The sequence below is a fragment of the Grampus griseus genome (genome assembly GCF_964374135.1).
Source record: "Grampus griseus genome assembly, chromosome: 7".
Classification (NCBI taxonomy): Eukaryota; Metazoa; Chordata; class Mammalia; order Artiodactyla; family Delphinidae; genus Grampus; species Grampus griseus.
Window position 1 is genome coordinate 81,834,661 of NC_139001.1, and position 14,090 is coordinate 81,848,750.

At 35.3% G+C, this 14,090-nt stretch overlaps 2 protein-coding genes across 6 annotated transcripts in view; one reads left to right on the forward strand and one right to left on the reverse strand.

The window, feature by feature from the left end:
* Positions 1–9,098, forward strand: part of ORC4 (origin recognition complex subunit 4) — a 96,604-nt gene extending 87,506 nt beyond the window's left edge. For all 4 annotated transcript variants that reach the window (XM_082657953.1, XM_082657954.1, XM_082657955.1 and 1 more), the window contains 4 exons: positions 3,664–3,772; positions 4,500–4,595; positions 4,681–4,748; positions 6,973–9,098. In XM_082657953.1, the coding sequence (XP_082514079.1) occupies positions 3,664–3,772; positions 4,500–4,595; positions 4,681–4,748; positions 6,973–7,161 (462 nt within the window). In that variant the 3' untranslated portion in view covers positions 7,162–9,098. The remainder of the gene's footprint in view (positions 1–3,663; positions 3,773–4,499; positions 4,596–4,680; positions 4,749–6,972) is intronic.
* A 3,767-nt stretch (positions 9,099–12,865) lies between these two features.
* ACVR2A (activin A receptor type 2A) overlaps positions 12,866–14,090 on the reverse strand; it is an 83,163-nt gene continuing 81,938 nt past the window's right edge. For both annotated transcript variants that reach the window (XM_082658129.1, XM_082658130.1), the window contains one exon: positions 12,866–13,736. In XM_082658129.1, coding sequence (XP_082514255.1) covers positions 13,542–13,736 — 195 coding nt within the window. In that variant the 3' untranslated portion in view covers positions 12,866–13,541. The remainder of the gene's footprint in view (positions 13,737–14,090) is intronic.

Sequence of the window (14,090 nt, forward strand, 5' to 3'; positions counted from 1 at the left end):
AGGAACGAAATTGGGTCATTTGTTGAGATGTGGATGGATCTAGAGACTGTCATAGAGTGAAGTAAGAAAAAGAAAAACAAATATAGTATATTAATGCATATATGTGGAACCTAGAAAAATGGTACAGATGAACCGGTTTGCAGGGCAGAAGTTGAGACACAGATGTAGAGAACAAACGTATGGACACCAAGGGGGGAAAACCGCGGTGGGGTGAGGATGGTGGTGTGCTGAATTGGGTGATTGGGATTGTCATGTATACACTGATGTGTATAAAATTGATGACTAATAAGAACCTGCAATATAAAAAAAATAAAATTTAAAAATTAAATAAAAAAGACCACCTGAGGGCAGATTAAAGGAGTGCAGGCCCTGCATACACCCTGATCCTTATCAGCAACCCTGGCCTTGAACCATTGTTATAAAACTCCTCACTAAATCCTCCCAGGTTGGGACCCACAGTTTTCAAGGGCAGGAGTCTGCTGTCTCCCTCTTTGCCTGGCAAAGCAATAAAGCTATTCTTTTCTACTTCATCCAAAACTCTGTCTCTGAGATACAATTCAGCACCGGTGCACAGAGCCCGAGTTTTTGCATCCCGACCATAAAAAAAAAAATAATAATGAAAAATAAAGGGAAGAACTAAGAATATGAGTGCAAGCAATCCACCATTGTAGAATCCCACATGACTTATAAATTGCAAAGATATTTAACCTCTCCAGTAATTAGGGAAATGGTACAATTTAAACTTTACAGTTAAACCCTTTTTTCTGCCAATCTGGTGGGTGTCAAAAGTTTATGTCTGGGGCTTCCCTGGTGGCGCAGTGGTTGAGAGTCCGCCTGCCGATGCAGGGGACACAGGTTCGTGCCCCGGTCCGGGAGGATCCCACCTACCGCGGAGCGGCTGGGCCCATGAGCCATCGCCGTTGAGCCTGCGCGTCTGGAGCCTGTGCTCCGCAACGGGAGAGGCCACAACAGTGAGAGGCCCGCGTACTGCAACAATAACAACAACAAAAGTTTATGTCTGATGATATGGTGACTGTTACGTTTATTGCTGCTAGTAGTGTAAATATGTATAGATACTTTGGAGAGCAATATGGAAAATTAGGTATCTAGAGAGACTCAAATACACAAGAAGGCATGTACAAGATTGTTTATTGCAGCCTTGTTTATAGTCCCTCCCCCAAAATGACAGATACCCATCAATAAGGGAAAGAATAATTAAATTGTGCATATATACAAAGGAATATAACAAAAAAAAGAGTAAACCACAATTGACATCTGGACATAGATGAATTCTCATGACAGTTGTTTAGTGAAGAAAGAGTAGCATTAAGTACAATATGGTATTTATATAAAAGTTGAAAATTACTCTGTATTGTCTAGGAATACAAAGATATGTAGTAGAAGGATGAAGACTTGCATGATTTTTTTGCATGGAGAAGAGTAGAGAGTCCAACCAGGGCAAGAGACAGGAGCTTCAACTCTAAGTTTATATTTTGTAAGCTGAGAAAGTGGTCATGGATATTCATTATATTATTCTCTTGCCTTTTTATATGTCAAAAATATTTTATAATAAAAGCAAAAAGAAAAGGTAAGAGAAAGGGAAGGAGCTACTGGGTACCTGGATCCCTCCCAGTATGGGGAATGAAGGACAAGGATTACCAAACTTTTTTGTTCAATTAAAGACCCTGGGCCCTGGTTAAAAAAGGGAGAGAGTTCAAGGCAATAGAAATAAAAGGAAAAATAAACAAATGGGACCTAATCAAACTTACAGGCTTTTGTACAGCAAAGGAAACCATAAACAAAGCAAAAAGACAACCTAAGGACTGGGAGAAAATATTTGCAAATGATGTGACAGACAAGGGCTTAATTTCCAAAATATACGAACAGATCATACAACTTAATAATAACAACAATTAAAAAACCCAATCGAAAAATAGGCAGTAGACCTAAATAGATACTTCTCCAAAGAAGGCATACAGATGGTAACGGGCACATGAAAAGATGTTCAACATTGCTAATTATTAGAGAAATGCAAATCAAAACTACAATGAGGTACCGCATCACACTGGTCAGAATGGCCATCATTAAAAAGTCTACAAATAACAAATGCTGGAGAGAGTGTGGAATGTAAATTTGTGCAGCAACTATGTTGGTGGGAATGTGAATTCGTGCAGCTGCTATGGAAAACAGTATGGAGGTTCTTCAAATAACTAAAAATAGATTTGCCATGTGATCCAGTAATCCCACTCCTGGGCATATATTTGCACAAACCTATAATTCAAAAAGATACATGCAACCATATGTTCATAGCAGCACTATTCACAATAGCCAAGACATGGAAACAACCTAAATGTCTATCGATAGATGAATGGATAATGAAGATGTGGTACACATATATACAGTGGAATACTACTCAGCCATTAAAAAATGAATGAAATAATGCCATTTGCAACAACATGGATGGACCTAGAGATCATCACTAACTGAAGTAAGTCAGAAAGAGAAAGACAAATACCATATACTATCAATTATATGTGGAATCTAAAATATGACACAAATGAACTTATCTACAAAGCAGAGACAGACTCACAGACATAGAGAATAGACTTGTGGCTGCCGAGGGTGAGAGTGGGGTGGTGGAGGGATGGATTGGTAGTATGGGATTAGCAGATGCAAAATATAGGTAGAATGGATAAACAACAAGTTCCCACTGTATAGCACAGGGAACTATATTCAATATCCTGTGATAAACCATAGTGAAAAAGAGTGTATATATATGTATAACTGAATCACTTTGCTATACAGTAGAAATTAACACAACATTGTAAATCAACTATGCTTCAATAAAATATATATTTTTTTTAAAAAAGGAGTTTCTAGTGTTAGTGTCCCAAATATTACATGGCATATACTTACACTAAGAAATTACTCATTGTTTACCTGGAATTCAAATTTAATGAGATGTCATGCATTTTTACCTGCTCACCCTACTTACATGACCAAATTTAAATGCTGAGTCAATTATATTTCAATGAAAAATAAATTTTTAAAAAATTAAGTAAAATTTAGATGTTAGGAAAGTTACAAATAAATAAATCTTCAAATGCAGAAGTTTTTGTTAGTCATTGGACAGAGCACTTGCTACATGGAGGCAACTTGTCCTTGCTTTCAAGGAGAGTTGTTTCTTGGTATAATTTTGTTTTTGTTTTTTTAATTTTTAATACAATTGAATATAAAGTAGCTCACCTCTGTCACTTAAGACTAATAACCTGGATTGGTCGATTGGGTGGTAAGAAAGTTTTTACAAGTCACACTTCTGCCTTTTTGGTTTGGTTTAGTCTGGGGCTTTAAATAGTAGTCTTACTTATTTTTGGTCTCTTCTTGTCACCCTACTCCTTCTAAAGTATTTTTCTTTTGAGGAGTTGTAAACAAACAAGATATGCAAATGGAAAGGGGTAGAGAGAGCAGCAAGAATTTTTTAATGCTTTACATTTATACAGTTACATGACATATGAACTGAAATACTGTATTTTAATAGAGCTAAATATGAGAATACCTTTCCCAGGCATTACTATTTACTCTTTCATAACTCTCTGAATTAAGAAGTTTTGTTAAAGTGCCTAAGTAAATATGCAGTTGTTTTTCTGATCTGCATTTCCTTAGATGCTTGCTTTAAATCGTGTAACACCATCACACCCATTTATGACTGCAGCAGATCTGATGGAGGCAAACCAGCTGTGTAGCATGGACTCTAAAGCAAATATTGTACATGGTGAGAAACCTGCTTAATTAGTAGTTTTTTAAATGTTTGAGTTTATATAATGGTATGATTTTCAAAATTATAATTAACATTGGGTATAGTATTTTATATACAGAATACTTTTATATCCATACGTCCTTTAACTCAGCCCTTTAAAAGGTATTGTTCCTCCCATTTAAAGTGAAAGGAACTCGAGGCACTGCCTCACTTGCTACATTGTAAATCCAGCTGAGACTGTATTGCAGGCGTTCTCATTGCACCAAGTGTTAATGAAGGGCACTGGCTTTTAGCCATTTGGGGTTCACTATCCCTTTTGAGAATCTAATGAACCTTCTCCTCTCCAGGAAATTAAAAAATTAGATATAATTTCCAGGGGATTAGAGATTCTGAATAATCGAGGGCCCTGTGTAATTTTAAAGTTACATCATAATTGCAGCTCTGGTTTATGTGGTTAAGTGTTAGATAGTATTGTCTCGAATCCTTGTACCATCTCTGGAAGTTTAGAACGATCCTATTTTACATATATGAAAACTGAGCTCAGGGAGGTTGAGTAACTTTCTTAAGATTATTCAGATAATAGTGACTGAAACACATTTGAACCTAGAGGGGTGTCTTGACCTCCCTCCACCCCTCAAAACCATAATCTTTCACTTTATCCTTCTATTTGAAGGAAAGTTATTTCAGGCTTATGTATCAGTAAATAAACTATACCTCATAGTTTGTTCCCCTTTTATTATAGGTCTGTCAGTCTTGGAAATCTGTCTTATCATAGCAATGAAACATTTAAATGACATCTATGAAGAGGAACCCTTTAATTTTCAAATGGTTTATAATGGTGAGATGAGACATTGGTGTTTTCTAACACTACTACCCCCACTGCTTATTTGAAGCTACTAATGCTGTCATTGCTTTCTGTCCAGAGTTTCAGAAGTTTGTTCAAAGGAAGGCCCATTCTGTTTATAATTTTGAGAAACCTGTTGTCATGAAGGTAAGAGTTTTAATTTTTAAAGGCTTATTTTTACATCTGATTTGATTGTATATATCATAGTTGCACTTTCATTAATTTTGAAACATTAGGTATTATCATAGGAATTTTATTCAAAACAGACCAAAAAAAATCAATCTAAAAATGAAATGTTTGAATCATTCTGAAGAATGCAGCCAGTTCTTTTTACAGTTTTGGGGGTATACTGCCCTCTACTGTCTCTTCCTAGAACTGGCATCGTGCAAAGGATCTACTCGTTACAGTCATAACCCTATCCCTTTATACCTCTAAGCTTGGCTTTATAATCTCAGCAGTAAAAAGAGACCGAATGGGTCATTAAGAAAACAAAAAAGAATCTCATTGGTTGGTGAGGGTATACAGAGAAAGTTTTGTTAGGGATGAGGCATGAGTTTTAAAACTTGAGGAACTTTATTCTAGCATACCATTGTCCACCAGAAATATGAGCCACATAATGTAATTTTAGATTTTCTAGTAGCAACAAAAAAGTAAAACAAAAAAAAGGTGAAATTAACTTGGACAGTAAATTTTATTTACTGTACCAAAATCTTTTGATCTATAGTCAATATAGAAAATTATTAATGAAGTTCATTTTCTTTTGTGTTAAATCTTTGAAATTCTATGTGTTTACATTTAAAGCACATCTTAATTCACTGACTATTCATTGGAAATAATTGCTCTTTAGATTCCTTCAATTATTTTTTTTAGATTCCTTATTTAGCTGAAGTAGATTTACATTATGAAATTGTTTCAAACATACAAATTTTCTAAGTGTTAGTTTTTTAATTAAACTTAATAAAAATTAAATAAAATTAAAAATAGAGTCCCACATTTCAAATGCTCAAGAGCCCCGTGTAGCTAGTGGTTACCTATTGGACAGTACAGCTCTAGAGGACTTTATGGGAAGAAACACCTTTTTTGATTTTTTTTAAGCAGTGGACCCATAGCTTCTTTAGCATCCTTTATAAGGGATTAGTAGTCAATTTTATTTCTTACAGCAACCAAAAAATGTGAGATCAGGGCATTGCCATTTCTTCAAAACAATAAGAAAAGTATTTAGTATACTGGAGGTTGGTTTTTTCCTCCCTTCCTAATGTCCATATTTGTCTGATAGTCATAGCTTGTGGGAGTTGTATGAGTGGAAAGGTTTAGCTGAGCACTTAAATTTTTATGAGTAATTTGAAGCTGCTCATTTCTACCTTTTAATTAAATAAGAAAGTATTTTGCTACCTAGAAATACTTTAAATCTCCTCAGTTTTAGTCAGCCAGTACCTGCAGCCTCTAGTATTTTCTCATTTTCAGAAATTAATGGTGTCTGAACTGTTTCTCTTTTCATCAGAAGAATTTTTATAGTACATAAAGAATATTTTCCAACAGTATTTTTCACAGTGAGGCTTAAGAATAGAAAGCTCATAATCTATTTCAGTGTCTCAGTATTTAATGGTTAGTAGGTCATGATTTAATGGGGTTTTTTTAATACATTAATAAAATACCTGAAACAACAAACATGGTTAGAAAAGACATAATACATGAATGTTGGAGGTAAGAGGAAGCAGACAGTAAAGAGCCCTGTTAAGGTGGGGAAGATGAAAGAAAGGGACTTTCTGACGGGTTGTAGTGGTCTGTCAGACTTCTTCGGGAAACAGGAGCCTGTCTTTTCCTCCATACCTGTACCACTCTGCTGAATCATTTATTTATAGGGTTAGCTGAACAGGTGTACTCCTACAGGTCTTTCCTGCCTCCCTCTCTTTTTACAGCTGTATTAAACTTTTACACAGCAAAGTCTTACAAAGGTAGAAACAAAATGTAAAGGCGAATTTGAGTAACCTAGGCAATTAGTGAAAAAGTACTGGTCTTATCAGATCTTAGGTTTTTATAGAGAACTAGAAACTGTTAACTTAAGTACTAGGAGGAGATATGACATAGAATGAGGTTAGGAACAAAAACCACGTTGTACAAACTGAATTAAGTTTGCCCTGTTTATATTCAGTGATGCAGGGACGGATAACTGTATATAGACACTGCCTCGTGTGATGTGTGAAGTTTTTATGAGGTTAATGAGAGTTGTTTTTGAACTTTACTGATATCTATTAAGTTTTGTTTCCTGGTACTCTATTCCACAACTGACCAAGATCCTGACTGTTCTCTGAGTTAATGTTGTTTACTTTACTTCCCCTATTCAACCTAAACTATTTCTTTCATCTTTCAGGCCTTTGAACATTTACAACAATTAGAATTAATAAGGCCCATGGAAAGAACATCAGTAAATGCACAGAGGGAGTACCAGCTGATGAAACTACTTTTGGATAATACGCAAATTATGAATGCTTTGCAAAAATACCCTAACTGTCCTACAGATGTTAGGCAGTGGGCAACATCCTCCCTAAGCTGGTTATGAATATAACCATGGCTTCAGTTGTGGAGTTTCAGGCATACTTCTCTAAAGAATGTTGTCCTTCAACAAGATATGTTATTACATTTTCTTATATTTATAAAAATGTATTTTTGTATTTATGGGAGACTGTTACACATGTAGCATCATGGCTGTGCCTTGCCTTTGAATCACGGCACATGAGCAGTTACATGATTTATAATTCCAGTAATTTAGATTATGTTGTAGGTAGTTGTTCAAAAAAATAAATATGACTATTTTAGGGATTGAATCATATGCTTATTTAACACTTGTGAAGTATTTATGTGGTACATTTGAAGAGTTCATTTCAACCCAGCAGCCAGATGTTTTTACAAACCTTAAACAAAGCAGTAAAGAAACAATGGTAAGAGTTGAGGTGTAATGAGTAATCTTTTGGTCCTTTGGGAGGTGCTGCAGTTTTTCTGTATTCATGGAAATTTGGGATTCTGTCCCAGACCCACGTCTTCTAGTTCAGGAGACTGATCAGTTTGGCTAGAAGATGGTTTACACGGAAGAAAAAAGCAAAAGGTTTGACCATTTTCTTCCAGGCTTCTTATAATATGGTACTCATACCATCTACAGAAGAATCTTTTGTAGCATGTTTTAAAATGCAGATTCTGGGGCCTGTTCTAGGGACTAGCATTTGTCTTTCTGACACAGGCAGTTTAGGGGATCCTGTGAACCCACCCCCACAGATAATGGAAAGTGTATGACGGTGCTAACTAAACCTGCTTGTATCAAAATGTGGAGCCCTAGGAGGGAGGAACGTGGGAATGGCAAAGCATCAGGAATCCATGAACTAATGCTGGTATATGTTTAAAATGAAATTTAGTAAGCATTCGTTACATGTTAGTGACTTCATTTATTTAAAAATATTTGTCTATTATTTTCATGGAAGGTTTACTAAAGACAGACTCCCTATCCTTGTGCAGTTTGTAATCCTTTTAACTGTCAAAGACCTTATGATATTTAGTTACTGTTGTTTACAGGTGAGAAAACTAACACAGTAGTGACCCTGTCCAGAGGATTGACAGACCCTGGAATTCAACTCATTTCGTTGACACCAAAACTCAGTAATGCGTTCCTTACCATGTATTTTTAAAAGTATACTCTAAAAAACTATTTACGTGGTTTTTAAGAAGTATTGCGTTTAGAATGGAATATGAGATTTCTGTGCATAAAAATAGCTCTTTAGTAGTTGCAACCTGTTCTTTGTATACCGGCATTCTAAGTTTTCAGATCACTGTCATTTACTTTTCAGCAGTGTATTATGAAAGCTAAGGCTTGCACCCTGGTTCTATGCAATAGTCTACAGATTTTTAGGAGATACTTTGAAAAAATACTTCCCATGGTGGCATCACTATTACCAGAAGCAAGGATTTTGCACTTGAGCTAAGATTGTCCCTTTAAAAATTCTTCTCAACTGTTTAGAGAAGTACCCTCTGCTTAAAGGTACTGACCATAAAAGCACCCAAAGAACTGGCTTGAAGATTGCAAATTTTTATCAGCTTAAGATGCCACTAGAAGTTTGAGAGCCCTCACCTGCCTTACAGAAAATCCATCAATATCAGTGAAAGAGCTATGAAACACACTAGAAAAAGTAGGTTAGCAGAAGTCATACAAATGAAGCACGTGCCTACATTTCAAGGGCATTTTTTTTAGAGGAATGTTGATGTACCCCTTTCCACATTCCCTAATACAGAGAAGCTAAATATACTTAAAATTTTTTAAACTAACTTCATCTCTTAAATTGCTTAAACCATCATGAATAAAATAAAAACCAAATCTGAAAAAGCCCTAGTAAAAAGCTTTCGAGAATAATGTAAACAAATACGGCTTAAAGATATTTTCATTTACTAGAGGAGGAATGTAGCCTGTTAACAGCGCAATCAAAAGACTGAAAACCAGGTGAGGAGGAATGTTAGCGCCATCAGTGCAGTTTTCACTCATGTGATTCCCTCCAGGTGCCCTACCAAAAACAGGATCTTATTAAGAAAAAAAGTCTTTCCAATTTTGTGGACATGCATGTGAATGGCTCTGAGGAGATAAGAGCTGTTGGTCCAAACTTACCACATCATAATGCTATATGTGTTGATTATATACTATTAACTGTCTGAAGAATCTGTTTTGCAGAACAACGCTGTGGAAACAGTTTCGGTCTTTCTGTAGAGATTCCTTGCAGATTCCACCATGGTTTGCATTTTCATTTGGTTTTAGAAGACAACGCAGGTTCTTTCAAACCACCATAACCTAAGTGTTGCCCTTTCCTTCACCTTTACCCCCCAAAAATTGAGAATCCATGGGTGTGAACTGTGACGCTCAGTGTGACAAGGTAGGGCTCTTCCACCCCCCCTTTCTTCGAAAGTCACAGGATAAACAAAAGAATTTGCAACACTAAAAATGTAAATGAATGCTAGCTTCCTTGGTGATCTCTCTCACCGATTACCCTAAGTGAAAATACCAGAATTCTTCTGTTCAACTGGTAAACTAGTTACAGTTGGGAAGAGTAGTTTATGTCTTTGATGTCTATTACCTAAGCCACTTTTTTTAAATCTCCGTATGAAAAGACAAGGTAACTAAGACCATTTAGCCTCTCTTAAAATTGCCAGGACCAACATATGTAGTTTAGTGGGAATACAATCTGTTTACACAACAAAGGAGGGAAATGCCACAACTGACAAACCTCCCTTTCACCTATCCCCATTCTTGCAAATCTCAAGGTGTAAGCCTCACTGTAAATTATAAAGCTACTGTTCCCCTCTTTAAGAATGTATAACTAAAGAAAAACTTCATATGCAAATCACACCATATTTATTTTTTTATTTAACTTGGGAATGGAATGGGGATAGCATACATTTTATTTGTACAATATTTAACAATCACTTACCCAAGGTGGGGTTTTATGGGACTTTTTTTTTTCTTTTTTAACTTTTTGTTAAATACTTGCAGAAAAAATAGCAAGTACAATTTGACAGTAGTACAACAACCTGTGCCCAAAACACTGACAAGAAATACAGAGTAAAGCTAAAATAACTGTTTACCAATATTTTGAGAGGTAACAAATAGGATATGGGTTGAGACTGCATTAAAAAATGTACTGCTGGTTGAATATCTGAGGTAAATGATGTTCAATCAAGATGCTACTTGTATCATTTTGCCCATAAATCAGTAAATAATTTTATGCACATTATACCAAATTTCCTAAAAAGTAGTATTTTAAAAAGGTAAAAAAGAGAAACTGGAAAATATCCGTGGTGAAGCATTTTTTTAAAACAGTAATCAGTTTATTCCACTAAACTATCATCTGGCCAGGATTTTTCCCCTACCACCTGCATTTTACTTAAATGTAGCTGTTACCTAGGAGTGAGGAAAGGGGGAAGAACAGATTCTTTTTAGTTTCATGATATATGACTCATTTTTAAGTTATAAACTTTTTTTTTTCCTGATTGTATTTTCGAAACATCACCATGAAGGATAGTGCAAGTTCATGGGACCAACAATTGTGAGGCACAGTCTCTGTTCTGGAATTCACAAGGTACCTGTAATAAACATTCAAACAAGAATCACACATCACATGCTAAAAACTTCCTAGCATCTAAAATACATACAAGAGCTGTGCAGGGCATAAACTTCGAATAAAGCCAAACACTGGTTAATCCATCAGTCCTATGGCAGTTGATCATAAAGCATTCCTTACACGGAGATCTGGGCAAGGTAGAGAGTATAAGTTAGAGCAGCAGTTCTGATGGGTGTCATAAAGGCAAAATACAAGACGAATCATAAGGAGCACCATACACATGAGGAAAAAATTACTGGGGTCTTAGTGTACCCCAAAACAAATCATTTTTCTCTTTTTGATCTTTCTTTTTTTCAGTATCCCTAAGCTCAAAGTTTTTATTAACTTGCCCACTTACACTGACTGTAAACCAAACATGAAAATGCCCTGCAAAAGAAAGTTTTAACAAGACTAGGTATCAGGACAGGTAGTCACTGGAACATTCTTATTTTACTGCTTATAAAAAGTATTTTTCTGTCAATGTAATTCTCAAAAGGATACAGGTTTTAAAATTGGTTAGCTAGAGTTTTAAGTACAATACCCAGGATTTCTAAAAATTTTTTCTAACATGAAGAGAAAACTTTATTTTGTGAATAAGTGGTCTTATAAAGTTTATCTCTAAGATTCACATAAGCCAAACATTCATCATAATATTCCCTTTTCTTTTGATTTGATTTTTTTTTTTAACTTTTAAAAACAGGATTGTTCACAACAGGTAGAAATTAGTCTTCAGGAGATTAACAATTTTCATGTATGAACATTCTCATTTTCCCTTCTTAATTAGTTTCCAAGTGGAAGCAAAACCAGACCAAGAAATTGAGAAGCCACGTACTTTTTGAAATAAAGGTGAGCTCAACATTGAAATGGGAATTCTTAGAAATACAACAAAGCCTTGGGTACATTATGTGACCAAGAGCACAAAGTTCTGTATGGTGTGTGGCACACAGACAACAATGCTGTTATTCTTCTTTCCCTCCCTGCTTAAAGGAGTCTTGTTGACCTATGTATTATTTATAAATAATATAATTTATTATTCCCAGAGATTAAGTGCATGTTTTATGTAAAATGTAGTGTACTGTGTGGTGAAATAGCCATTTGAAGATAACACATTCACAGTGAGCTCCTGATAGTGACACGTAAAAAATTCTTTTATAAAATTAATGTATGGATTTTAAAATGACCTGACAAAAGTACATAGCATAATACTGGCTATTTGTTGGTCATCAGTAATCCAGAAATTCAGGAAATTAATGTTTTACTTTGGCCTATAAATTTGAGAAAGAATCCAATTATATTCCAATGTAATATTGTTTTGAAAAGCACTTTGGCACCTACCTACCGTCAATTCCATTTTCTTATCAAAGATAAGGCATGAACTATCCTAAACTAATATCAGGGTTAGTTGTAAAAGCAATTCATGGGAGGAGGCTAAGCTATGTTACCTATATCAACATTGGTTACCTCTAAATGTCATTGCATATTTTAAGTTATAAGTTTAACTTGTTATCCCTGATTTGTTTTAAAGCAGTAACATCTGAAATCTGTGCTTAAAAATTTAAATCTCTATCCTAGGATAATTCTTGACATATCACAGACATCAAATATTACTCTGACAAGATGGCACCAAGCAGAAATATAGTGATAAAGTTACAAGTCTCGAAGCAGAGAGTGAGGAATTCTGGGTAATGACACTTCCTGAGGTGATCCTAAAACAGTGATAAAGAATGTCCCACACACTGTTTGGTGAAAAGAAATACACTACAATTTTACATATATAAATAGGAAAAAAAAATCTATTTTAAAAGAATAAAAATGAAGAGCTTTCCAGTGTTACAGCTCACTTTAAAAAATTTAAATCATGCTTTAAATTTTCAAATAGTCCCCAAGCACAGCACACCTAGAAAAATACGTAGGTAAGTATGCAACATTTTGGGAACTGGATATAAGATGAAGCTTTAAAATATGGGAGAAAGGGGAAAGACACCATTTTTTCATTTCAAAAAACAGCACTTTTTTTTCCTTAAATCACAAGCTAGCACAAGAAAAGCTAAAACACTGCTTTACGAATGGCCACTTACTGTTGGCACTAAGCATAGCTTACCTTTTTTCTTAAATAACACAGTGAATTTGTAATACCTTGTTACAAAACGGGTCAATTTATTATTCAAATTTTGTTAGTGTTTTCAATTTTATAATTTAGCAACCGTGGAACTGAGGTATACCTTGTTGAGGGAGGTTAAAGTAATGCTTGGAAGCCTCTTTACTGTACCCCACTTAGATGACTTTGTTTATGTACACAGAACAGCAGCACACTAAACATTCACAAGCTGTGTCATATTGGCATTACAATAGTCATTTATAGAAACACAACAGCAAATGCAATAAAAACAAGTTACCCTTTTTAAAATCTGAAATGAAAAGTTTTTGATTTAAAAAAAAATAGCAGTAGTTCATTTAAGGAATTAGTGTCTTCGGACAGACATTAAGAAATCTGATGTCAGTTTTCAAACACTTGATTAGCCAGGTCCAAAAAGATCCTTGATTTGGAGAGGGCCACATTCTTCATGTACACTTCTTCAAAAGTTTCTTTTTAGAGTTTGCAACTTTTCTCTTAGTCTCATGTCCTTCATGTCTCTGCTACAGGCAATGCCATTAAGTCTCCCAGAGCCACCTTTTGAAACGAGGGTCTTCTTTCTGAGATGTCCAGGAGACATCTTACTCATTTCACACGGAAAATAAACTGTAAGCAGTTTCGTTAGCAGCTCCAGTTCAGAGTCCTGTTTCTCAGTGTGTACACATGGTGCAACCATCATAGACTAGATTCTTTGGGAGGAAAGTCAACATTTGTCACCATCGTGACCACTGTTACAATGTCCTCTGTGGTAATGATATTTGTTAGTCTTTGCATCTGAGTAATTCTTTCACCTACACATCCAGCTGATAACCTGGCTTCTGCATCGTGATCCCAACATTCTTCTATCGTTTCACAGAGCATTGCCATTCCCTAAAAAGGAAAAACACATTCAAACACCACATCAGTTTTTGTTTTCTGTTAGGAAACAGACTAAAACTCTCACAAAAAAATTGCTATTTTTGTGGGTCGAAGAAAGTTTCAAGATTAGCCAAGTTTGATATTTGTCAGCATTCACTTTTGAGTATCTATTATATGCAGACACATGGAGAAAAGCACTGAGAGAAATCAATGTTTTTTTCTGAGCATTGGGACTATCACAGCAGGTGATTTTTTTTTTCGAGTATAATTGCTTTACAATGTCATGTTAGTTTCTGCTGCACAGTGAAGTGAATCAGCCAATATGTATACATATATCCCCTCCCTCTTGGACCTCCCTCCCCCTGA